This window comes from Capricornis sumatraensis, chromosome 18 (genome assembly GCF_032405125.1).
Source record: "Capricornis sumatraensis isolate serow.1 chromosome 18, serow.2, whole genome shotgun sequence".
Taxonomy (NCBI): Eukaryota; Metazoa; Chordata; class Mammalia; order Artiodactyla; family Bovidae; genus Capricornis; species Capricornis sumatraensis.
This window is the reverse complement of record NC_091086.1, coordinates 69,100,750-69,126,750: the sequence shown is the minus strand read 5'-3', so window position 1 is coordinate 69,126,750 and position 26,001 is coordinate 69,100,750. Positions and strand designations below refer to the sequence as shown.

The window sequence follows — 26,001 nt, the reverse complement described above, 5'->3', positions numbered from 1 at the left end:
AGGTAATGGTAGTGCTCTGCATAGGTTCTACTTATACCTTTTCTTCCCTAAGTAATAATTATTAAGGATCACCAGTAATTATAATCATAGTTGTTATTACAGACAGTGTCATGTCTGCTGTTTTATTCTGAGTGAGAATTTTTACTGATGCAATTTTTACACAGGGATCTTCATTCCTACTTGTTGGGAGACCAGGAAGAAAATGAGAACAGTGCAAACCAACAGGTTAACAATAACCAGCATGCCCGAAATAACAACGCTATTCCCGTGGTGGGGGAAGGCCTGCACGCAGCCCACCAAGCCATACTCCAGCAGGGCGGGCCTGTCGGCTTTCAGCCTTACCGCCGGCCTTTAAATTTTCCACTCAGGGTAGGTACTGTACAGACTTAACAGAAGATTTTTCAGGTTTCTGTTGAGAACTTTTGCTGCTGTTATTGGTACTGTTAGTATAGAGTCCTTGGTATAAACACATCTTAGTCATCGGAGGAGAACCTACCTTTCACTCCTCTCATTCTACAATACGTTATGTATGTAAATGTCAGGTAAGTTTATCAAATTTTAGACATGAGCCATGGAGTTTGGCTTCCATGTGCCATTGGCCCCTGCCATTTGTAAGGAACAAGAAGACCCTAGATCAAATAAGAAATCAACATTCTTGATTCATTTCCTATGTCAGGAACTGGAATCTGCATTTTAGAGTTTTTCTCTTTAATCCTTGAAGTATTAATCCCAGTGCTCCAAGGAATGAGTAGTAATCTTTTGTTTATATCTGATAAAATTGAAGACCAGATTGGTTAAGGAAGTGCCTGCCAAGGTCACCAAGACCTTCCTCCAGATGCTACCGAAACTGATCCTTCAGGGGTCTCCAGGGACCTTCAGGGTGTTAGATTCCATGGTCAGGTCTTGGTCCTCACCTCACTTGCTGTATTAGTAGCACGTTACATGATTGCCCACTTCTTGTTCCACAAAACACTTTTTTGGAAGTTGTTCAAGAAGCTTCATGGAGGAGTTGATACTTTCAAATCTTTAAAATTAGATCAAGCAGATTAAAAAAAGCAGGTGGGAAAAGGCATTCCAGGCCTGTTGTCAGGACAAGAGGCACATTGAGATGTATGGACCTGCAGGGAAGCGAATGGATGGAGTTGAGGCAGGAGGTGTAGGCGAACTGCCAGAGATGGAGGAGCTGTGAGAGACGAGGCTCTTCAGTTGACAAAAGATCCTTTCCTAACCAAAAGGTACTGTGTGGTCCAGATTAGAGAGAGGACCACCACAGGGTCTGTCAGGCAGGCAGTGGAAGCTGACCGAGTCTCCACGCCCGGTCGTGCGGTGTTAACCGCTGGTGCGGTGTTAACCGCTGGTGCTTGCCGTCTCCCTGCCGGAGCCCTGCCCTCGGGGCCTGGTTGGGTCCAGGTAGGCAGCACTCTTTTTATCTCTCTGTCCAGGATGGCCACTTCCTTCTTATCTCAGGGTGTTTCCTTTCTATCTACACTTTTCCATATAGGAGCCATCAGCTATAGCTATGATTGTTTACTTTTAAACTTAATTAAAAATAAATATCACTTGTAGACATGTGATTAATTATCTTGAATGGTGGATATTCCTTCGCAGCATATATGTATATCAGACCGCACTGAACACTTTATTATTAATATAGTTTAATTTGTCATTTATATCAATTAAGCTGAAAAAATAAAAATACAATTCTTGTAGACATACTTTAAGTACCTAGAATTTTAAATTCCAGCATTCATTCACACTGACCCCCTGTGAAGTGTTTGGTGGCCTCATGTACCCATAGCTCCCGTGTTCAGCAGTGCAGGTGTAGACATGTCCATCATCAGAGTGTTCTGATTGGATGGCACTGTTATAGAGTAAGCTTTCTTTTCATGAAAAGTTGTTTTTGAGAATTTGATAAAAATAAGTGGCTATTTTTAGTTTTAATGAACAGTGAGTGAGGGAAAATGTAAGTTGATCGTGTTTTATCTTTGTGCTCTCTGATTTAAAATATATTTGCTTGTTATTTGCTGATGTATGTGATTATATGAAAGTGGAAGCAGTTTCCTTTTAGCCAGAGTTATAGTTAATATTATCTAAAATGAAAATTTCCTTTTTATGTAAAATGGAACGAGTCTTGGAAATGCCAGTATAGACAGTTTGTTTTTACTGAGAGAATTGTGTTGATTCTTTGAGTGGTGTCCTAAAATACATTGAGCACGTGTGACTACTATTTATGCACTGCTGTGTTTTGCCTTGCAGATATTTTTGTTGATTGTCTTCATGTGTATAACCTTACTGATTGCCAGCCTCATCTGCCTTACTCTACCAGGTATGAGCTTGTCCTAGCTCTCTGCTAATGACATCATGAAAAGATGCTACATTTTAACAGGGTATATTTTGCTGAGATGTGATCTTTTCATCAAATATAAACTTGAAGCAGTTTTCCCTTCATTTTTATTGAATGTAGGGTACATGGGAACAGAGTTCAAAGTCAGTCACAAAGTATCAGAAGCAGCTCACTGCCCTCCAGCCTCCTTGTTAGTGCTTCATAGCAGCCAGAAAACCCGAATCATATTGATGTGTTAGCCACTTAAATCATAACCAAGTGGAAGATACTTTTCAGGTTTTATCAAGCAGGCAAATGTATAGTGAGCTAGTGTCTTGATTATAGCACTCAATATAACTTTATAAATCAGATTTACCTTAAATACTTGAATTTTTTCCCATGTGGGCTAAGGCTGAGGAGGAGCAACTAGTTAATTTCAAGTGAGGTTTCTTAAAAAAATTATTTTCTGATTTGTGTAAGAGTTGTGATTTACCTTAAACTGGTAAAAATAAAGTTTTTTTTTTAATTTTTGTTTTAACTGTTTCTTCACTGATTTTTGACTGTTAAAACTTTGCTCCTGAGTTCACTACTCAGATCTCAACTGTTAAAATGACAAAGCCTGGTTAACCATTGCTAAGTCACTTGAGTTGTGTCTGATTCTTTGCAACCCTATGAACTGTAGCCTGCCAGGCTCCTCTGTCCATGGGATTTTTCCAGGCAAGAATACTGGAGTGGGTTGCCATGCCCTCCTCCAGGGGATCTTCCTGACCCAGGGATCAAACCCACGTCTGTTATGTCTTCTAGGTTTGCAGGTGGGTTCTTTACCACTAGTGCCACCTGGGAAGGTGCAGTGAAATAAACATATTTTTGAGAAAACTTAAGTTTTTGAACTTTGGACAGCTTTGTGGTTTTTAAGTTCCGTTTTCATTTTTATCAGAAATATTAAAAAGTTAACAAAGGAAAGAAATCCAGTTTTATTACTTGAATTTGGCAATACAAGTACTTTAATCTCATTAAAGATTGTTAAGTAAATACTTCCCTGTTAATCCAGTCCCAGCATCTGGGGGAAGGAATGCAGCTGTGTTTAATTACAGAAATACTTGTCATAGTACACCTTTAAGGTGGTGAGGATGCTGTTTTCCCACAGGTTACTTTCCTATAGCTACATTTTAACTAACGTTAAGTTACTACAAACTAGAAACGAATCTAACCTCTCAAAAACACTTTAGAAGTATGTGAAGTACAGAATTAAAAGAAAGCTTTAAATTTTTTAAAACGAGCCAACCAAAACAGAACAAAAACTTTGGAGTAAAAATCAGTTCAGTTCAGTCAGTCAGTCATGTCCAACTCTTTGCGACCCCATCAACTGCAGCACACCAGGCTTCTCTTCCATCACCAACTCCCAGAACTTGCTCAAACTCATGTCCACTGAGTCGGTGATGCCATCCAACCATCTTATCCTCTGTCTTCCCCTGCTCCTGCCTTCAATCTTTCCCAGCATCAGTGTCTTTTCCAGTGAGTCAGTTTTTCACAAGTGAAAGTGAAAGTGAAGTCGCTCAGTCGTGTCCGACTCTTTGCGACCCGTGGACTGTAGCCCAGCAAGCTCCTCCTCCATCCATGGGATTCTCCAGGCGAGAATACTGGAGTGGTTGCCATTTCCTTCTCCTGGGGATCTTCCCGACCCAGGGATCGAACCCAGGTCTCTCACATTGCAGGCAGACGCTTTAACCTCTGTACCACCAGGGAAGCCCCAGGTAGTCAAACTATTGGCGCTTCAGCATCAGTCCTTCCAGTGAATATTCAGGACTGATTTCCTCTAGGATTGGCTGGTTTAATCTCCTTGCTGGAGTAGAAATACATATACATATAGAATGCTTGACATTTTTACAGAATTATCAGTGATACTTTTAAATCTTTAACAAGCATATGTGTTTATTTCATGTGACATTTGCATGTGTTTGTCTTTAAAAATTACTTATCTTTATACCCAAGCTGTTTTGTGATACTGCAAAGAAGTCTGTAATATTATTAGCATTATGGCCTATAAACTTGACTGTTGAGGTGGTTTGATTGGGATTGGAGACAGTGTGGGTCAGTGATCCAGAGCATGATCTTGGTCATGTAAACGTGAGTTCCCCTTCAGCCGCCACCCTCGTGTGCCCTCGGTAGGGGCCTTGGTTTCTCAGTCTTCAGAATGGAGGGTCGTTACTGCTTGCAGGGTTGTTGGCAAGATTAATGAGAAAATGTATGGAAAATGTTTAACCCAGCCACTTGTTCCTTTTAGACATTCAAAAATAACAGATAGTTTAAAACAAAACAAAACATATAACTACTGTGTCAAGGAGAAAGAGACACTGGAAAGGGGGTCTTGGTCTTCTTTCCAGCTTTATTAGGGAGTAACAATGTGAAGAAATTATATAAATGATCTTGCCTGATAGATTTTTGTGGGTACATTGTGGAATTTATTTGTAATAACTCTTTGAGGCCATCCCTTAGACAACTTTCACATATTTCCTAAGTTTCATTTTATTTTTTTCCTGAGAAAATTAGTGTGAGATTCTTTTTTTGTTGTGCCCACTTCTTATTAAAATAAGCTTAGTTTTCTATCTTAATGAATGAGCTAAATGAAAGAAAGTTACTCTAAATTCCTTGTAATGTTGCTAAATATTAAAAATATTGACAACACAAATAATAGAAAGTATATTCTCCATTTGTGTCCTGTTACGTGCACAATCATTTCATTTGATGATCTAGACAGCAAGAACACCCCGCTCCTCAAGTCATTTCGGTCCCCAGAGAATAAGCAGTTGGCCTCGCAGGTGGCCATCCAGGTCACAGGGGAGCTTGTACCCAATGACTTGCTGTGGTTTGATTGTATCTTAAGTTATGACTTTATCTTTAGAGTTTGAGGGTTTTGTTTTTATTTTGTTTGCTCTTAATGAAGACACTGATACATCAAAACATGCTGTCTTTTTAATAATCACTTACAATGATTGAAAGAATTGAAAATACTGGTAGTACAACATTGACATCAAGATTAGAGTTGTTTTTGCACGATCACATGTCTCATTGATCAGCCTTTGTATTTTCAGTATTTGCTGGCCGTTGGTTAATGTCATTTTGGACCGGGACTGCCAAAATCCATGAGCTCTACACAGCTGCCTGTGGTCTCTATGTTTGCTGGCTCACTATCCGGGCAGTGACGGTACTCGTGGCGTGGATGCCACAGGGACGCAGAGTGATCTTCCAGAAGGTCAAGGAATGGTCCCTCATGGTAGGCCTTTCTAGTCAAGACTGGTCCTGTCTGACAGCAGTGGTGAATGTTTTTCAGTGGTTTCTTTAAATCTTTTCACTTTGTTTCTTCACTGTGTTGATTGTGTCAAGAAAGTTGATTTTTTGAATTAAAAGGAGTATTGCTTTAAGGCAGTAGTTTTCTGGTTTTACTTTGAAAAATACAGTCCAGATATATCTGAGGGTTAAAAGAAAGTCATGCTATTAAAATGATCCAGTAATGATCCAGTAATGCCCTTGAGACATAAGATAGTCTGTAGAATTTAAAATCAGTTTGTTTAAGTAGAAATTTCCTTGAAAGTCATTTTTTCTAAAATTTGATTCTTTTAATATATAAAAACTTGACTTCAGGTTTCAGTCAGTGTTATCTATATAAATGAGATTCTTTTAATTATAGTCTGTTGTTATTCAAGAATGTCCTGGCTAGTGTGAAAGTATAGTAGGTAATGGGAATTATTACTCTCAGTAAAGAACTTAGTTGTCACAGGAGTGGGGGAAAATGTCATTGTAAGATGATTGTCTAAGAGTGGCAACTTATTGATTGATCATAATGTTGATTATGACTGATAAATATGTTTAGGTCACTGCTTTATGCTTTTTCATTTGTATAATCAACTCTAGTTTTGTATCTGAATTTTTATTTTGATTTTACTAGGAGTTTAATAGCTATTTAATATTCATGTTTAAAGAAAACCACAAGAGATTCATTGTATATTAAGAATAGAGGGATTTGATTGCTGTGTCATCTGTAGATAATGAGATACTTAACTATATTTAAATAGAGAAACTAGACAGTACCAGTTTTCATTTGATATTCTTCCACATCATATTGCTATGTAAAGAAATAATTACTGTATCTTAATGCACACCGTTTTAGTCTCTTGATGTTGAAACAACTGTCCTTACTGAGACTCCCTTAAGAAAAAGGGACATCAAGGCCACTTTAAAACTGATTTCTTTGTCAGGATTTCATAGGGGCTCTTACATGTTACCTATTCCTTCTTTTTGTGCCAATTTCTATTTTGCCACTTTGTCCAAATTCTATAGCTGTGCTAATAGAATAACCATGTGACTAACGGCTACCATCTTGCACAACACAGATACAGGTCGTTTCTGTCATCTCAGTAAGTTCTGTGGGAACTGAACTTGCCACAGAAGTAAGGACTTCCCACAGTCCTCAGTTCCCTGAGAACATACTGCTCTAATTTGATCAGCTAATTTGATCAGCTTGGTTAATTACCTTAACAAGGGTTATGCAGAATGCGTCAACTATATCAGTCCATCTCAGAGGTCACAGGTCAGCCTGTGAGTGGGCCACCATTGGCTCAGGGGCGTGGAACAACCAGGGAGATGATAAACACTGGCAGTAACTCTCCAGGACGGAGGGTGGAGACTTGGTCAGCTTCTTGGACAAACAGAAGCCTATTCCTGAGACTTAGATTGAGAAAAGTAGCACAGTCACTTGGTTAATATATGTAATAAGATAAGTTTGTAGCAACATAGTAATATGTTTAGTAGTAATTTCATGCTTTTGTTAAGTAGCTTGAGTTTTTGTAGTTATACATTCAGATTTCATTTAAACATGTAACATAAAAAGTGAGTTGTTTAAGGTATGTATTTGTTCTGTTAGGTGTCAGGTCAAAGAAGAATAAACTTCACGTGAGATAAAGTGTTTGGCTAGAAGTCAGTGAGACTGTCTTAACTCAGTGGCCTTTCATCTCCCACTAGATAATGAAGACTGTGATTGTGGCAGTGCTGCTGGCTGGGGTGGTCCCACTTCTTCTGGGGCTTCTGTTTGAGCTGGTTATTGTTGCTCCCCTGAGGGTTCCTTTGGATCAGACTCCTCTTTTTTACCCGTGGCAGGTAAGTGCATGTCTTTTGCTCATATTTCCTTTTGTATTTGGAATCAGAAAAATTCTCAGGTGTTTAAAGTGATTTTAAGCAGCTTGTTTAGAAGGACTCCTTAATTTTTTCTATTGTAGGAGCTCTTGTAAAATTGATCAGATAATGCATTTTACCTTTTGAAATATGCAGGTCATGTATAAAGTAACTAAGTAAAGTAAAGTAATACCTTACTTTATCAGTTAACATGTTAAGATAGTTAAATCAGTTAAAATAGTTAAATAGTTAAAATCAGTTAAAATAGGCTTCACTAATATTTAAAAATGCAAGCTAATGTGTTGGTCTTTTCACTTTTAGTTAGGTTGATGCCTTGAAGTCATAACCTACATTCTTGAATAATTACACATTTTCCCCCACAAGAGTCACAGGCTTATTAAAAACAACATTCTGAGGTTAACTGCAGGTCATAGCAAAGGCCTTAAAATACACGTGGAAAAAGAGATTTAACTTTTCTGTCATACTTAGAGCCTGAAGTTAACATCACAGACCTCAAATTTTTGAGAGATTAGGGAAAGAGTGGATATTGACTTCAGTCATTCAAAGCCTTTTCAGCTTTGTTTTAAAAATAAACTTTTCAGAGATGAGAATTTTGTCTACTTTCCTGATGAAGAACTTCTGTAAACTTCATTTAGCAGCAGATACATTCGAGTGCTTTAATGTGTGCCCAGGCCCTGTGTGGTGTAACTCAGATGGGAGCGAGGCTAACGCGAGGACTTGCAGGGACCTTGTAGGCTGGTGGGAAAGACCGGTAGACAGTGCTGTGGTGGGGCATGCGTGAGGAGCACAGCATTAGGGGGCGAGGTACTCATCCAGCTGGGGGGGTTCACGTACGGTTTTCTGTAGAAATGATGTCCAGGACAACATAGTAGAGTGCAGAGGAGTGGGCGAGAAAAGAAGTGTATTCCAGGAAGGAACGAGTGGGCAGGCCCTGAAGTGAGACAGCACACACAGGGGACACTGCTCGTAGGTTAGAACCTGAGTGAAAGTGAGCAAAAATGGGAAATTGTTAGGTGTATGTGATGCCTTCCTATAGGAGCTGAATTGCAGTGTAGTGTAATAGCATCAGGGACTGAAGGAAAGCTGTTTTTCACAGAATAATAGCATCTATGAAAAATAGAGGAATTAAGGGAATTAATTAGGAAAATAATTATTTTGCAATAATTAAAATAATTGATTCCTGGGATTGTCAGTGAATACTGAACCCATCAGGTGAAAGTTGATGGGTTGATCTTTGGTTACTGTGCTGCAGTAACAAGTTACCTGACAGCCCTGGCTTACTGGCTTAAAACAATCATTTATTCTGTCCATAGAGTCTGTGGGTCAGAAGTTAAGCCAGGGTGTAATCTGTTCATATCTGATTCACTTCTCTGGGGTCTCATGTAGGAGACTCAGTGGCTGAGTGTGATTTGACAGCTTTAGCTGACATCATTTGTAGATGTCATCACTCATGTGAGGGCTGGCACTGGTCATTGCCCCTCATTTGGGCTCTTGGCTGAAGCCCCTGGACCTATTTGAGCTTTTTTATAGCTTGGAGGCTCAAGATACTTGGGCTTCTTCCAGTGCACTTCAGGGAAATGAGTGTCCCAACCAACAAGGCAGAGGTTACATCAGCTTTCATGGCCTCCTCTCACAAGTCCTGCACATTGCTTTTCACTGCCTCTTACTGGGTACAAGCAAGTCGCAAGTTGGCTCAGATCTATGGGAAGTGGCCCTAGCCCCCTACCACTCCATGGGAGAAGAATTTGTGGTCATGTTTTAAGGCCACTACAGTGCAGAAGTGGTTGTTTGCATGGTGACAAAGTGTCACCTTTCAGATTACTTGATACCCGAAAGGGAAACAGCTTCATAGAGGAGGGGTCAGCAGACACTGCCTTGACCCGCGTGATCATTGCAGATGTGGCCAGCAGATGCACTGTGCCTCCTGAGGTTGTGTGGCACGCTGCACTAAGAACATCAGAACAGCCCGAGTCCAGGAGCTGTGCCTCCTGTTGGATATGAACATTTGGTGGAACATCAGCATTATATTGCCACTCTGACCATGAGGGATCACAACAAAATTAAGGCCCCCCATAATCATGTCTGAATGCAGGCAAAGCATGAGCGTTGTCCAGGCCACACAAATGACTAAACGTGCCCATGCCTGGCTGCTCCTTCATTTCGAGCTACAGTTTTATTAGCCTCAGTCTGTCCTGTCTTCTGGATAAGATTGATTAAAATATCAAATTATAGATTACCAGGACTTTTCTAATGGGCTTCCCTGGTGGCTCAGACAGTAAATCATCTGTCTGCAATGCAGGAGATCTGGGGTTGATCCCTGGGTTGGGAAGATCCCCTGGAGGAGGGCACAGCAACCCACTCCAGTATTCTCGCTTGTAGAACCCCATGGACAGAGGAGCCTGGCGGGCTACTTTTCTAAATAGCATCTGGAATAGAGCAAAGCCCTGCTCCCTTAAATTTTCCTCAGAGCACTTCACACAGGCCAGAGAACTAGAATTAAGCCTTTGCTGACACTCGTACTCAGGGCTCTGAGTCCTCCCCACTGTCTGTTCTGCCTCACTGCGTTGAGTAGTGATGCAGCTTGTTCACCTGTATATGTGTTCTTGGTGGTCTTGACGGTGTTTGACATCCTGACTTTGGCAGAGTAGTTGAAATTACTGTTTCAAGAATGCTTATAAGTTGTGACCCATCAGTTTCACTTTCCAGAAACCTGCAAAGAAATATTTACACGTGTGCAGGAGACATGAACAAGGTTGTTCTTCTATCCTGTGGTTTTTATGATGTCAGAAAACTTAGAAGCAAGCCGGATGTCCATCAGTAGAAAATGACTAAATAGAATCTGATATATATTTCCTTTTGAATTCAGTGCAGCAGTTAAAAAGAAGTCAAGCTGTGTGTTTCATTTTTTGCTTTTGTTCTGCTGTATGTTTTAATACAGCTTGCTCTCAGATACATTTTTGAGTCTAGGATAGATGAAAGTTGCCAACAGCATGATATCCTTAATATGCTGGATAAAATCCAAAGTTTGAAGGAACAACTTGCATTTTGTTCACCCTTGACTCTGAGCTGTTCTGTGGGAGGGTGGGCTCTTCTGGAATTCTAGCAGAGGAGCTAGTGTGGTGTGTTTTGTTTTGTGGGAAAGAACTGCAAAGCAAAGGATTTGAAAGAGCTGGAACCTCAGTGTTCTGTGTTCCTGCCCAGGTGAACATTAACTTCACTTGGGTGCCTTCTAGACTCCCAAAGGCCACAAGAGAGCTGAGCTGGTGGGTTGAAGCTTCTCTGCCTGGAGCCTGGAAGGATAGAGAAAAAGCAGAGAGGCTTTCTCCATGTTCTCATTGGCAGGCTGTTGGCTTGCTACCCTAGAGCTCTAATGAGCTAAAAGATCCTTTTGCAGCCCTGTAGGCTATTCTCAGTCTGAGCCTCTGAGCCACATTGAGCTTGCAGAGAAAAGTAACAACTGTTGTATGTAAGGAGGGGCCCAGGAGCCACAGAAAGAAAAGGCCCAGTGTCGGGGAACTGCTTGCAGAGCTGTGAGCATCCAAATAGAAGATAAAAACAGGCTATTAGGATATGTGTGAATGCACACACAGCAGCACCCATAAAACAGAGAAATTGTCATGGTGTTTTATAGCGTGGATTTCAAACAAATTCAGTAAATGAATTAAAAATGTGACCAGTCACCATTAAGGCTCAGGCTGGAGATCTGGAAGACCAATGCCTAGTGCACAACTGAAGAGCAGGCGATTGAGGGGAGAAGAGGTGGAGGATACAGCCAGGAGACTTAATAACACTCAGAAAATAGGTTCTACAGTGCGAAAATACAAGGCCACATTGACACAGAAATAGACATTCTTAAATGAATTGAAGAAAAGAACTGCTCTGTAGGTTGAAGGAGCTTATCAGGTTTGGTGAAATGGAAATTGATGAGGAAAACACATATTTGGGTACATCTTGGTAAAATTTCTGAATTAAATCACAAGCTCCAAAAAGAACCGTACTGGCAATGCACTTTGTAGCACTGAAACCGTAGAAGGTAGAAAGGTGTTTAGAGACCACTAAGATCAAAGGGACAAAAACCATACTTCCTGTACCCAGACAAAATGTCATTCAGTCATTCATCTGTCAGGATAGAGTGGTGTTCAGTGCATGCCTCAGCCTCCCACCCCGTTTTGAAGATGTTTTGGAAAACAAGCCAACCAAACTGGAAAATCAGAACAGAACAGTATGAGCAAAATCCATGTAAAACAGGTACTGCGTATATCCTGTGGGACATAACACGTATAGAAATTGGTTGGTGCCTAGGGAAACCAATGTAGAAGATACTTAGCAGATGTTAGCTGTGGTTACTGCTGCCGGGTGGTCACAGAGGACTCCAGCCATCCCTGGAAAGGTTTCAGTTTTATGTAAGAATAGATTTAAATGTTATGTGATACTTACATGGATATTTTAAGATAAACAGAGAACAGATTATGAAGGGACTGTGTGTGCTATGTTTAGGGTTGTAAGCAGGGAAGGCTCTTTAGATGATCTGATTTGCACTTTTAAGAGATTCCTTGGGTGGTGGGAGTGGCAGTCGCTTTGGCTGCCTGGTGGAGAGTGGGGGTGGGCAGGAGGCCCCCCTTGAGGAGCTCCGTGTGGCAGTGAGGGTCCTAGTAACAGTTCAGCAGAAGTGCTAGTGCACCAGCTCAAAATGCTCTGAGCCCTCGGGATGGCTTCTTTAGGTCAGACAGGGCTTCCCTGTCCAAACCAATAGAATAGCCTAAGAATGGTGTGATGAAATAAAAGCAGGGCACTGGTTTATTTATTTGCTTATTGAGATCTCCACTAAAGTAAAGACTTTTCTTAGTTCTCTTGGGAAAATAATGCAGATTTTTTTTTTTGTTGGCTGGGGGAGATAATGAGTTTTGGTAGAAGCACTGAACTTTCCTGAATTTTCTTCCAGTGTACTTATTACTCTTATATAAAATTGTTACTGATCCAACAGAACTTGTGTTTTGAAGTAAATAATGTAAGAAAATTGTATAGCCTCTGTGTTGGGTTTATTGCTAAAAACAAAACCTGTTAATTGATTTTTATTCCCTAGGACTGGGCACTTGGAGTCCTGCATGCCAAAATCATTGCAGCTATAACACTGATGGGTCCTCAGTGGTGGCTGAAAACTGTAATTGAGCAGGTAAGCAAGTTTGACTCATGGGCCCTTTATTTTCCATGTTCCCACTTCTCTTCAGGTTTTCTACATTTCCCTTAATGAGAATATATAATTTTTTTTTTTTTTAGGAGAAAGGCACTTTTACTCTTATCATCAACTACTCTTAAAATTTCCCTTACCTGAAGTTAACTGGTAGCTTAAAGTACCTAGATGCCTGAGCAAAAGTAAAGGCAGAATTTAGCACGTGTGCTTTTCTTTGTTTTTTAGAGCAGGGATTCAGGTTTGTAAACCTGCAGTAGAGAAAAGAGGTCATTGTGTAAGGCAATAAAGAAAAAGGCAGGAAAAGAATAGATTTAAAAAATAGAGCTATTCTAGCTATGTAGCACCTATGATAGTTTTGTATTATGGAACTGTCAGATAATTTGGTCATTGTGGTGATAACCTTGAAAGAGATAGGTTGTGCTTCTGTACTTTGATAATAAGGCTGGGAGGTAGGATAATTCATTTTAGGAAGATTTCTTCCAAAATAACCAATGTAGTAAATTTTGGTACTTATTTATTTTAAGTTTGGTTTCCTAGAGGATGGACTTAGAAGCAACCTACTTGTCCTTAGGGCAGCACCAAATTAAGAAGGTGTTACAGTTTCGTAGCCCTAAAGGTACACCTCCTTTTGATGTATAGGAAATAGTTCTCAGTCCAGTATGCACAAAAAAGTAGTCCAAAAATCCCTGTACCTGGTAGATTTGTGGGACTGGGAAGAGCCATTGTATGTGTTTGCATATGTCTCTCAAGAGAGGGCTGATTCTGAAGTGAGATGGATTGTGGGGTACATGGTAGCATATCCATTCACTGTAGGGGTACAGACCAGTTCACTTTCAGAGGTTCTAGGTGAGGCCCTGACCCTCTTGGAGAATAAACATTGTTGATCTTTATGACATCTTCTCTCTGATGCATTCTTTCTCATACATGTGTCTAATGGTTGAGAAACAATGAGCTGCTTTGCTGCATTAATTTAAATGCATTTGGGTTAAAAGGACTTTGAAGGGGTCAGAGGAGCCTGTGTGTCATTCACATTCTGATGCTCTGGCCCGTGTCTGAGGGACCCAGGGCCCGGAGTGAGCCGCACCACACTGTGTGGTCGAGGGCCAGGAGAGGCTGGAGCGTTGGGGAAACAGTGCTCTTCAGTTTTGATCCCTTCTGCACACCATGTTTATGTTCCATTATTCCCAGGATCTCCCCACTGCCATCCATTCTTTCCTCTGCAGTACTATTCAGTAGAACTTTCTAGATAAAGTGATGGAAATAGTTTAGAAATTCTTGAATTGAAAAAAATTTCTCTGTAGCATTCTTTCGTACTGAATTGTTACATAAAATAGCTTTTGATTTGTTCAAATTTGATTTATAACTAGATCTTTAGAAACATGCTTCCTATTTGTAATGTTTTCTTGTATTCAGATAACATGAATGTAATCTTGAGTAATAACACAGCTTACTCTCACACAATTTATATATAAAGTTACTTCAAGTTATGTGGTCTTCAGCTAATGTTACAGATGCGACCTGGTGTTGTATAGCACAGAGCTAGTATAGCTGTTATTCTCGATTAGATCTTACTACTGCATCTCTTAGCAGAGTTAACTGCAAAGTGTTAGGAAGTAAATGCATGTCTTTTAAAAATTTGTGGATCCCACACCTATGTTGTGTTCCAGAATTTGCCTTCTGAAAAAAAACAGCCACCTTGAATCCGTTTGGGCTGGTAGGTCCTGCCCCGTGGCTTGGCTGCAGTAGAGATCGCCCTTTAGCCTGGAGGAATTTTGTCTCCTGTAGTGGCTCTCACCCATCCCCTGTGTTTCAGGTTTACGCAAATGGCATCCGGAACATTGACCTTCAGTACATCGTTCGGAAACTGGCAGCGCCAGTGATCTCTGTGCTCTTGCTTTCCCTGTGTGTACCTTACGTCATCGCGTCCGGCATCGTTCCTTTACTCGGTGGGTTTATCCACATCAGTACATTCTTGTCCCTTCCAATATGAGGTTACCTGGCTTCAAACGCTTTATTGTAAATACAAATCCAGCTAAAACAATGATTCTCAAAGACTATTTTTTTTTAGATTTCACTAGTCAGGGCAAGATAAGGATAATAAAACTCTGTCACAGTTTTTTTCTCTAGGCAGGTAAGAAAGTATTGAAACGTAAAAAAATCTTTAGCATAAAAGAAAAACCAAAGAGGAGATGCTCATTTGTGACACTTGAACATGTAGATAGCACCTTAGTAGTTACATGCTGAACAAGCCTCACACGACCTTAAAGCACATGTTCAATAATATAGACAGTTTTCCCCTTCAGGTATTTTTCTTCTACTGAGTTCCCTCTCTCAGTTACCCCTATTATCATTCCAACAAGTAGCATGAATCAGAGACCTTGAAGGTCTTACATGTCACCTGAGGCTCTCTGCTCTTCTGACTCAGCTGGCTTCTGAGTGCTGCTGATCTGACCCCGGGAACCCGTTCTCTCATCTGTGCCCTTGCCTGCCTCCTATTGAGACAGAGATCGGCTCTCACTGCAACCTCAGCCGTCTCCTTTTTGGGTTTCCCTGCTCAGAACCCTCTACCACTAACTCATTCTCCACACTGCAGCCACGATGACTTTTCAGAAGACCAAGTCTTACTGTTCAAGACTTTCTGGTGAACATGCTTTCTTTGGTTGCTCTGTGGCATTCAGAGCACAGTCTAGCTCCGGGGGTAGTTCACAGGGCTCCTCCTCTGGCTAGGACTGGCCCCAGGCACTCCTGGCCTCACTCTGGGTCGTACAGGATGAGTTTCAGTTAAGCTCCCCGTGCCTCTTCTTAGGGAAGGGATGTATTTTCATTTCACTGTCTTTCTGTGTACACTGTATATATACTTAAGAGTTCTCCTCTGTTTGGTTTTACAGGTGTTACTGCGGAAATGCAAAATTTGGTCCATCGGCGGATTTATCCATTTTTGCTGATGGTTGTGGTGTTGATGGGAATTTTGTCCTTCCAGGTCCGCCAGTTTAAGCGCCTTTATGAACATATTAAAAATGACAAGTAAGTCCAGACTATTGGTTTATCTGCCCTTGTTAAAATGTCACGTATCTTAACTATTGTGTCTGATGTGATAAATCACAGGAGGGAAAAGTGCTCAGATTCTGGATGTATTTTGAGGTAGAATGAACAGGATTTGCTAACAGGTTGGGTGTAGAAAGGAAAAAAGAGATTTATTAAGTATTTGGCTTGGATCAAGTGACTAAAAATACGGAATTATTGCCGGAGATGAAAAAGACTGAAACTCGTTTTTGGGGGTAGATTTTTTTAATGTCCATTTGAAATACTTTTCAGTCTGTTTTCTGATGTCTTAGTCTGGCAGTATATTAAGTAGTTTCAGATAAAAAATAAGAAACCTAAAGAGAGAAAAAAAGAAACCTACTCTAGGAGATCGCAGTTGTGCCCAAGCCCCTCCTGTAGCCACAGGCCGGTGGGTTTCTCTGCCTGTGGCTGAGAGAAGAGGTCAAGGTTGCTTTAAAGTGTGCCGCACTCTGTTTTGAGGAGACGCTGCCACCTGCCCTCCGCGAAACTGAGGACAGTCGATGAAAACCCCTTCTGGGGTAACAGCCCTTTGACCCTCCGTGTCCTGCTGGAAGGCGGAATCCTCTTCTGCTTTAACGGCATCTCACAGGAAGTGCGTCTGTCATTCTCCATCCTCCCAGTTTGCATGTGCGCCTTCAAGTCTTTGTTAGCAGCCGCCACCCCCACCCCCCCGCCCCCAACCTGCCCCTGTTCAGTCGTGAGAGCCAGCTTTGGACAACAGATTATTTGGTCACCTTGTTACTCTGAGGACTCTTACTTAAGAGTAACTTTTTAAAGAGTGAAATCTAGAGTGTTCAGGGCTTCTCCAAATCATTTACTGATGATGATAAACACTAGACCTCTTAGGGAGTCAGAGTCTAAGTTCTGTCAACCATGAAAGAATGGGGAGGGCGATTTCAGTGCTGAAAGTTTTTCTCACCTCCCCTGTCTTGGCAGTGCAGTAATACTGCAGTAACACACAGGAGACACACTCTCAGGAGCTGCCCGCAGCCCAGCGCCCTCTGTTGTCTTTCCCCTTTGTCTCTCCGTGCAGGAAACCATTGAGCTGCAGGCTCCATGGAGGCCACGTTCTGTTCGCAGTGTACATTCACAGTGCATGTCTCAGGGCTTGGTCCCTGGGAGGCGCTAAGTGTGCCTGCCGGGGGGTGGGGGGGTGGGGTGGGGGGGCCGGGTGGGTACCAAGACTGCCTGTGGGCTCAGAGTCTTCTTTTTCTGCCCCTACTTTTTGGGTCCTGGGCAAGTTTACTTTGCTTTTCTCTCTGTGCTTGATATCTTGATATGGTTTGAACTTCAGGTGTGTGTCCGGTAGTGCCCTGTGGATTATGTCAGATATTACTAGGTTGGCATTGTCTAAAACATTTACTAAATCCTCACAGTTTGAAAAAACACTGTTTGGTTGGGGAACAGTGGGATAAGGAATGGTTACCTTCAGAAAGAATATCAGGAGGACAAAAAGAAAAGGGATTAAACAGTGAGCTCGTGACAAAGAAGCTGTAGGATTAGTGGAATGTTTTTAATCAGCTCCTTGGCATAAACTGCCAGAGTACCTTGTGCAGCATATGTGTTGGCAGAAGAGTGATAGATGGAAGTCAGGGTAGAGAAGATCATGGTGAAAAAGAAAAGCTGCTGAGTCCTGAGTCCTCAGCACGTGCCAGGCCTCCGTTCCCTGGGCTTTTGCGTGCTTGCTGCTGGCTGCAGCAGTGCCCAGCACCCTGTCATGGGCTGGCTTCCCTCTCCCACTTTCACACACCGTTGTGTCAAGTCCTGCTGGGCACTTCTGGATCTCTGTTGCTGACTCCAAGCGGGTGCACTTGTTCTCGACCCCTGGCCCAGCTTGTTGCCATCAGCTTTGCACCCACTCGTCTCCTGGGGTCAGCCTCCAGGAGAGGCATGTTCCTGCCCCTCCTCCCCAGCCCCTGCATTGTTACGGGGACGCCATCCTGATGGGGACTCCAGCCTCATCACTCCAGCCGCAGGAACTTCCATCTCCGTCTCTGCAGCCCTGCTCCATCTGCCGTCACCTCCCTGCCGCCACATCGCACAGGTTACGGACAGTTAGTCTTCTTTCTTGAACCATAAGCTCCTACCTTCTGTCAGTCCCCTGCACACACACTTCTCTGTTGGACCTCCTTGAAAACTTTGCCTTTTGATTTCTCCTTTTCTTTAGAGCTGGAGCTTTTCAGAGTTTGACTCTCCTCCCTACCCAGCTTCCTGGTGATATTGCAGTCCATTTCTTCAGATCTATCCACTTACCTGTTTTGTAAAATATGATCTGTAAGACATAAATCCCCTGAGAAAGTTGACTTGACCTTACCTACCTCTGGCCTCCAGGGCTCAGTTTCTGAGGGCCCCTGGTCTGTGGACCAGAGTGTATTCTCCATCGCACAGCATCTGAGGCCACTGACCTGTGCGTCTCTGTCTCCTGTAAGCCCCATGGCTTGCTATGAAATGCCTGCTTTTGTGCTTGTGGTCATTCTAGACCCCCCATTCTACCTCCCTAAGTATTGAAGGATTCTAAGAGGGAGTGAAGTGATCTGATTTACATTTTTAAAAATGTATCACTGGCTACCCCGAGGAAGGATGTTTAGTAAGGAAGATGACAGAAGAGAGTAACCACCCTGTTTTTACAACCCAGGTACCTTGTGGGCCAGCGCCTCGTGAACTATGAACGGAAATCCGGCAAACAAGGCACGTCACCACCACCTCCACAGTCGTCCCAGGAATAAAGTGGTTGTCTCCACTACCTTGGCCTTCCCCTTGCCTTCACATGTCCTTTTTTGTGGACTTCTCTCTCTGGAGATTTCCCCAGTGATCTCTCAGCATTGTTTTTAAGTTAGGTGTCTTTGACTTGTGTGCTCAGCACTCAGCGAGCAGCAGCGAGACCCTGCCGCCCTTGCATCTTCTGACATCACTGCTGTCCGAGGTCTGTACATGTGTAAATAGAAGTTCCTGGATACCCTAGAGCCCTGGATTAAACAGAATGTGCATTGTACATCTTTAAACAAAATGTATATTAATTTATTAAATCTAGTTGTCACTTTATTTTGGACCTGCTGTGATCTTGACAGGAAATGTGCCACAGAGCTGTAGTGCAGAGGCAGCCTTTTTAATGACGTCTTTTGGAGCACGATGTCCTGGTGTTCCTAGCAGTTCTTTTTAAGTGAACTGTGCGTTCTGTGTGTCTTGGCTGTTCAGACCTTACCAAGAACGTAAAAGGAAACAAGTAGAAATCAACAGTGGAGTGTCTGTGCTAAGAAAACATGAACTTGTGCTTCACTGTCAATCGTTTTTGGAAGTTATTTTGTATAACACCAAAGCTGTTGTACATTTTCTACTGCCTGATTTTTTTTCATGTGTCTGTGTTTGTAATATTGTATAGTATCTTGTGCTAGGTGAGGAAATTATTTTTAATTTTGATAATTTAATATTCCTAGTGATCAGCATCGGGAGTAGGGGTTTTGTGTTTGTTAGGGGCATGTCTATACTTAAGAGGAAAAACAAAAGTCCAAAAGTTTTTTCCTTGGGTCCCCCAATTTCCCTTTCCCACACACAGCTGTCCTTTTGGCAGCAGTGGCCAGGAGTCACTCAAGATCATAAATCTTAAGAAAATTACATCACCAGTGACCCTACATCTTCCTGGAATAAGGACATACTGCATGTCTGTCCAGGGTAGCCAGGGTTTGTGGTCTTAGGTTGACAGCATTAGATTGTGGGCTTAGATTAGAGGAGACTGGCTGGAGCCCCAGGTCCCACTGGCAAGCATGTCCCTGGGTGAGGATTAGGGCCAGTGCTTTTCTCCAAAGTTTTTGAAGCTTTTTGTTTACAGAATAAAACTTATCAGTGAAATCAGCTTGGTTTTGTTTGACCAGGAGGAAGCTGGCCACGCTGGCCTTTTAACATAGGAGTGCAGAGTGTATCTCATTGGAAGCATGCTGTAAAATCTCAGAAGGCAGAGCACTTAGAGACTTGGTTTTCCTGTATAACCAAAGCTTCAAGTGAGAGATGGAGAGAGAGAATGGTCGGGCCTGTGATCCCAGTGTTTGACGGTGATGGTATATTGTAAGGGGAGTGTTTGTTTTATGAATGATAACTTAGAAGTTCTCAGAGAAAATGGTCAGCAAAGGTCTTAAAAAACCATAAAAGAGTTTCCATATAGTATTAAAACCCATAGGCTTAAATCCAAGGATTTCTAAAGTATGAGAGTCAGCCAAACATAAGCTACCAAAATCAAAAGCACCAGGTTCTGATTGTTTCATATTTCAGCAATTTTTCCTGAAGTGGTAAGTGAGAACTTTAAAACATCAGTATCAAAAAAAGAAAAAGCTTGACATAGGACTCAGTGTTACAGTTTCCACACTTGGTGGTGGCCCTTTCTCATGTTTGAAATAAGGTCTTTGCTAGCCCTACCTTCACTTAGACATCTAGTCCTACTGTAAAAATTAGCATTTTAAAAACATAATGCTACTTGTTATGGTATATGTCTATATAAATTGTTCTCTTTGGGGGAAAAATATGATCAAATTGGGCATATAACTTTAATTATGTTAATTTTGTTTCTTTTTAAATTTTTCAGAGAATTTGTAGATCTTGATACAAAGTTATTGGAACACGTTTATCTGTCTTGCCAGAAAGAAATCTAGACAGATACCACAATAGATAAAAATTGTTACTCTACAAAATTTTAAATGAATCTTATCAGATATTTTGTTAAAAAAAAAAAAAAGAAAAAAAGAATGGCCAAAAAGTTGCCCTCCATCTCACTGGCAGATCCCTTTGTCTTCTCTTACTTAAGGGTCTCCCCTGGGTTTCATCTGTGCTTTGTCCTGTTGTTTTCAGTGAGGTGAATACTTTCATGAGGAAAGCATTTGCTGGCATACTATTTACTTGGGTAGCATCAAGATTTTATTATTAACTAATAGTATTATAAATGTTTAAACTTCTAGTTCAGAAAGTGCTAGTATTGCTACCCTTCTTCATGTAGAATTAAAAAAAAAATAGTCTAGTTCTGCATCATTTTAGATTGGGCTAAAACTGTCTTCAAGGAAGTTCATTAGGAAAGATCTTTTTGCTTTATTTTCCCTGTTTATAAATTGAAGACAAATCAACATTTTGGGGTTAGTTTTACATGACCAGTTATCAAATGGTCACAGTATGAAGTGTGCAGTTGTTCATTATTAGCAAATTATGTTTGATTTTTAAACTACTATTAAGTACTAATAGTTGAGATGAAAGCTGAAGAAAAAAATGCCAATGTGAAGTTTGTGTATACCTAGCCTTAAAAAAGCTCCATGTTTTTAGGTGATTTTTTTTTTTCCTGTTCGTTCTCTGGAAAAACAATGGAGATTGGACATCTCAATTCCAGATGTAAATGAAAAGTAATTTTTATTTCAACATTTAATATAACTCTTATTACTGTGGATTCTTGTGTTGTGTTTTTTCTTTCCTTTATTCAAGTAATAGAGAATAACTTTTTCTCAGATGATTTGATCCTAGATGGTATGTCCTTTCTGTATTGGCAAAATGCTACTATTAAAGTGTAATTCTTGAATTTAGGTTGAATTAATGACTTTTTAAAACACACACACCCTTACTCACTCATTTACTTACTCTGAAGAATGTTGCACCAGCGTAAGAACATTGGCATTTTTAAAAATGTTCATGTAAGCTACTTATTCTCATTTTCAGGACTGAACATTTTAAGCTCTCTTACTGTGATAAATTTTTTATATTGTAAAATTAAATGATTATGTTTAAAATACTCCTTAAGAATGTTACCTGTTTAGTCGCCTTCAAGAAGAAAACAAATGTCTTAGCACAGAGGTACTAGGAGAAGTCTGACCTGTGAAGATTCTCTAACTTCCTTGTGTCTTCTTCATTAACGTGCCCTGCAGTCAGGTGTTTTTCCTTTCAGTCCGTTACCGCCCTCTGTCATTTTTAAAAAACAGCCATCATGAGTAAATAAGGGCTTCTTTCAGATGATCCCCAACAATATCTTGGGCATTTAATGCAACATGAAGATAGGATATATCTGTTTTCATTCCCATCTGTTTTGTGTGAGTGCCTCATTTTGTAGTCATGAAATTAGTACCTTAAATGAAAATGTAATGACCATAGGGCCTAGAAATGACTGTTGTAGAAGCTCAATAAATAGAACATTTACATAGTTGGGATGTCAGTTTTCTACTAAACACAGATACACAGACCAACTTTATGTGTACATAAAGTGCTCCCTTTTTTATGTGGTCCTTTGTTGCCTTCTGAGTGGAGAGAACAAAATTGAATAAAACTGTTAGTTGTAGCCTAGCTTTTTGGTTCGTTTATTTTTGCTTTGTGGCATGGTTGCTTCAGAATTACAGAAATGTGCACTATTAGTTGGCAGAGGCAGATAATCCAGACCATTGAAAATATAATAATTATGGAAGACAGAACTCAAACTACATATGATTAGAGCCCCTCCATTCTGTTTTAAGGGTGAATTTAAAAGTGTAGTTGCAGAAGGTACATCCTCCCTCCCTCCTTGCCTCTCCCTCCACCGTGATTACAGACCATCCTCACCAGGAATAGTGAAGCCCAGCTCTGTGCCTTCATTGCAGGGTCCCAGCATGAAGCTTCCCCAGGTGGGCTCTTAGTGGAGAGCTGGATGGAAGAAGCCAGTCAAGTCTACCTCACATACTGATCATGTGTATCGGAGAAAAAGGACCGCAGTGAGGGTTACTAAAGTGCCCTTTGTGACAAGATTCCTTTTTTCCTAGGTTCAGTTTTTTTTTTTTTTTTTCTATGATTTTTTTTAAAAAATCAAGTGTATCTGTATTTTATATGCAGTAGTGGTAGGTGAAATGCTATTTGACCCACAGGGTATGTATAAGCTGTGAAGTTGAAATTTCACAGCAGAGGATATTGTGCGCTGAATCTCAGTAAGTGGTCATCAGTGCCCTCCCCCAACGGTGCGACTTGCAGCCACTCTTCAAACGGAACCCACATCACAAGTGCCATAAGGGTCTGAGGAGGTAACACTCACCCAACCCGACGCTCATTTATTTATTTATTTATTTTTCCGACCCTCCTTTACTGTGGTGTATGTTTTGTTTCCAGCACTGTAGTTAGTACCATAGCGGAATGAAATATGGGATCTACCTTCATGGAGCCCAGTTAGAATGGAAAAGAACAGGAAAAAATGAGCAAAAGTTTCTGTTACAGGTATGAGTAAAACGCCGGGAGGAACACAGAGCAAGGATGCACCTGGGGAAGTCTGTGACGAGTTGATTGCATCCTTCATTACTGTCGTGTGTACATAGCACCCCTGCTCCCACACACCCACAGCTCCTCTACACCCTCGTGCAGTCGACTTCCGCTCAGACCCATGTGACACAACTGTCCGTATGTCAACACCTAGTAACCCACTGTACATTAAGCATCATCTTTTTGAAATTTCTTCCTTTACATATATAGGTAACAGTGCCCCAGCCTTTCTGCTCCTCCATGTTTGTTCTGTAACTTTAGGACAAGATCCTTCATACCTGGGAACCCCATTCATTCACTCATTCTTTGCTTAAATTGATCAGTCCCTTCTGCTAGCTGCACAAATCCAATGTGTGATGGAACATAATAGAGTCCAGAAATAGACCTACACACATGGTCTGCTGGTTTTTGACAAAGGTGCAAAAGTGAGCAGATGGTGCTAGAGTAATTGGACATCCAGATGCAAGATTAAAAATTGATCCATGTCCTAACATTTGCAAAAAGTAACTTGGAGTGATTACAGTCCTAAATGTAAAACCCTAAACTGTAACTTCTAGAAGACAAAGGGGAAACTTCGTCCTTGGGTTACAACCTCAAAAGCACAATCCCTGGAAGAAAAGTTTGATGAATTGGCCTTTATCAAAGTTGAGGAAGTCTGCTCTTTGAAATACACTGTTTAGAGGACAAGAAGACAAGTCATGGAGTGGCAGAAAATATTTGCAAACATTTCTGATGAAGTGCATTTGGAGTAAAGAAGTTTCAACCCAGCAGTAAAATCTATTTGCCTATTTTAAAAATGGGCAAAACTAATACTTAACTAGAGAGGCTATATAGGTGATAAGTCAGCACACGAGAAGATGTTCAACAGAATTAGCCATAAGTAAAATGCATGGTTAGATAGTATCATGGACTCAGTGGACATGAGCAAACTCTGGGAGAGAGTGGAGGACAGGGAAGCCTGGCATGCTGCAGTCCGTGGGGTCTGCAAAGAGTCAAGATGGAACTGAGCAATTGAACGGCAACAAAATGCAAGTTAAAGCCACAGCGAGACACTGCTCCATACCTAGCCTATTACTAAAATTAAAAACACCATCCCACATCCTGATGAGGTTGTGGCGGAACTGGAACTCATACTCTGCTGGAGGGAGTGTAAAATGGTACAACCACGTTGGAAAAGAGCTGCACAGTTCTTAAAAGGTTAAAACGTACTTAACACTCCTATTTATTTGCCAAAATATAAAGTCCATTTGAAGAGTTGTACGTGAATGTTCATAGTAGCTTTATTTGTAATAACCCAAAGCTGGCAACAACCCACATGCCCATCAGTAGGTGAGTGGATAAATGATTATTCATATAATGAAATAGTGCTCAGCCACAAAAAGCAATTCACTATCCATGTATACAACACTGATACACCTCAAAATGCTTATGTTGAGTGAAAGACAAAAAATGTATGCTTTCCTTTATATAGAATTCTAGAAAATGTACAGAAATCTGGAAGTAGCAGATCAGTGGGAGTGGGGTTTGGCGAGGAGGGATTTGAGGGGCTTCAAAGGTGTATGAAGAAATGGGGCGGGGAGGCTGCGTGTGTGTGATGGATGTGTTTGCCCTATTGATGGAGTTCTGGTTTGACATGTCAGTATTTACCGAATTGTGCAGTTTGCTGCATGTTAGTTACAGTTCTACTTTAAAAAGTAGTATGTTCATACATTCTCTCCAATGGACCATTTCATTCATTCTCTTTAAAGCACTTCCTCCTCCTCCTCCCCCCAGACTTTTGGCTGATGTTTATTCTTATTTCTGCTAGAAGATAGACACAATCAGAAGAGAACTTTTCACAGGTTCACACCCTTGGCAGTTCACACCATCCTCCCCACCCATTGGGTTTACCATACCCCAGGCACCCTCCCCTTTTCCAGAACAGGTCAGACCTCAGGACCTTTGCACTTGCTGTTTGCCATACGTTAATATCCAAGCTTTCCCCAACCTCATTTCTATACTAAAATGTCTGTTTTAGGGAGTCTCAACCAAAATTGTAGCTACCGGAGCACTCCTGTCTCCTGTTTTTTTCTCTTTCATATTTAGTAATATTGTACAGTTTACTTATCTCATTTGTATTTGCATGTTTTTCCTCACTTGAATATAAGCTCCAAAGATAAAACAAAAATCTATTTGGGGATTACTACATGGCTTCCCTGGTGGCTCAGATGGTAGAGAATCTGCCTATAATGCAGGAGACTCAGGTTCCATCCCTGGGTCCGGAAGATTCCCTGGGTCCAGAAGATCCCCTGGAGAAGGGAATGGCTACCCACTCCAGTATTCTTGCCTGAAGAATCCCGTGAACAGAGGAGCCTGATGGGGTACAGTCCACGGGGACACGACTGAGGGACTTTCATTTTACTTTCTTTTTTTACTGTATTTCAGGACTGGGACATATTGGGCATTGAGTAAATATTGTTGAGTAAGTGATGAATCAGAATGAAAATAATGTATATATGGTTAAAATAAAACCTGAAAACCATCCTCCAGAGGCAAGCACTTGTCAGTAGTTTGGTGTTTGCTTCCAGACTCTGTGTAAGCATGTGTCCACAGGTACTCTTATCAACACCCGTGTCAGGTGGCATGAGCCCTGGGCAGCTCTGTGGGGTGCTTCTTTCACTTCATATTTCTGAACATCTTTTTATCTCAGTATATAAGTAGCTGTCCCATTGAAAAATTTATAGCTGTATTGTATTCCATTGTGTGAATAAGATTATGATTTAAGTTTTCTGACAGTTATCTTATTACATGCTACAGTAAACATTTTTGCCCATATTACTTTATTAGTATTTCTGTAGGATAAATTTCTGGAAGACTGCTAAATCACTTTGCCCCATTAACACTTCTCTCTCTCGGTGTATGAAATTCCTTGTTTTCCCATAACGTTAAACAGTACCTATTTTCAGTTTAGCAAGTGCTCTGACTTTGGAATCGTGTGTCTTCACTTAGTAGGTAG

At 41.1% G+C, this 26,001-nt stretch overlaps 1 protein-coding gene across 1 annotated transcript in view; it reads left to right on the top strand.

Moving 5' to 3' along the window:
- The window catches only part of MARCHF6 (membrane associated ring-CH-type finger 6), a 74,611-nt gene extending 52,587 nt beyond the window's left edge, over positions 1–22,024 (top strand). The window contains exons 19-26 of the mRNA XM_068990418.1: positions 165–369; positions 2,257–2,326; positions 5,416–5,597; positions 7,343–7,477; positions 12,597–12,686; positions 14,518–14,650; positions 15,593–15,728; positions 18,403–22,024. Coding sequence (XP_068846519.1) covers positions 165–369; positions 2,257–2,326; positions 5,416–5,597; positions 7,343–7,477; positions 12,597–12,686; positions 14,518–14,650; positions 15,593–15,728; positions 18,403–18,493 — 1,042 coding nt within the window. The 3' untranslated portion in view covers positions 18,494–22,024. The remainder of the gene's footprint in view (positions 1–164; positions 370–2,256; positions 2,327–5,415; positions 5,598–7,342; positions 7,478–12,596; positions 12,687–14,517; positions 14,651–15,592; positions 15,729–18,402) is intronic.
- The last annotated feature ends 3,977 nt before the right edge of the window (positions 22,025–26,001 follow it).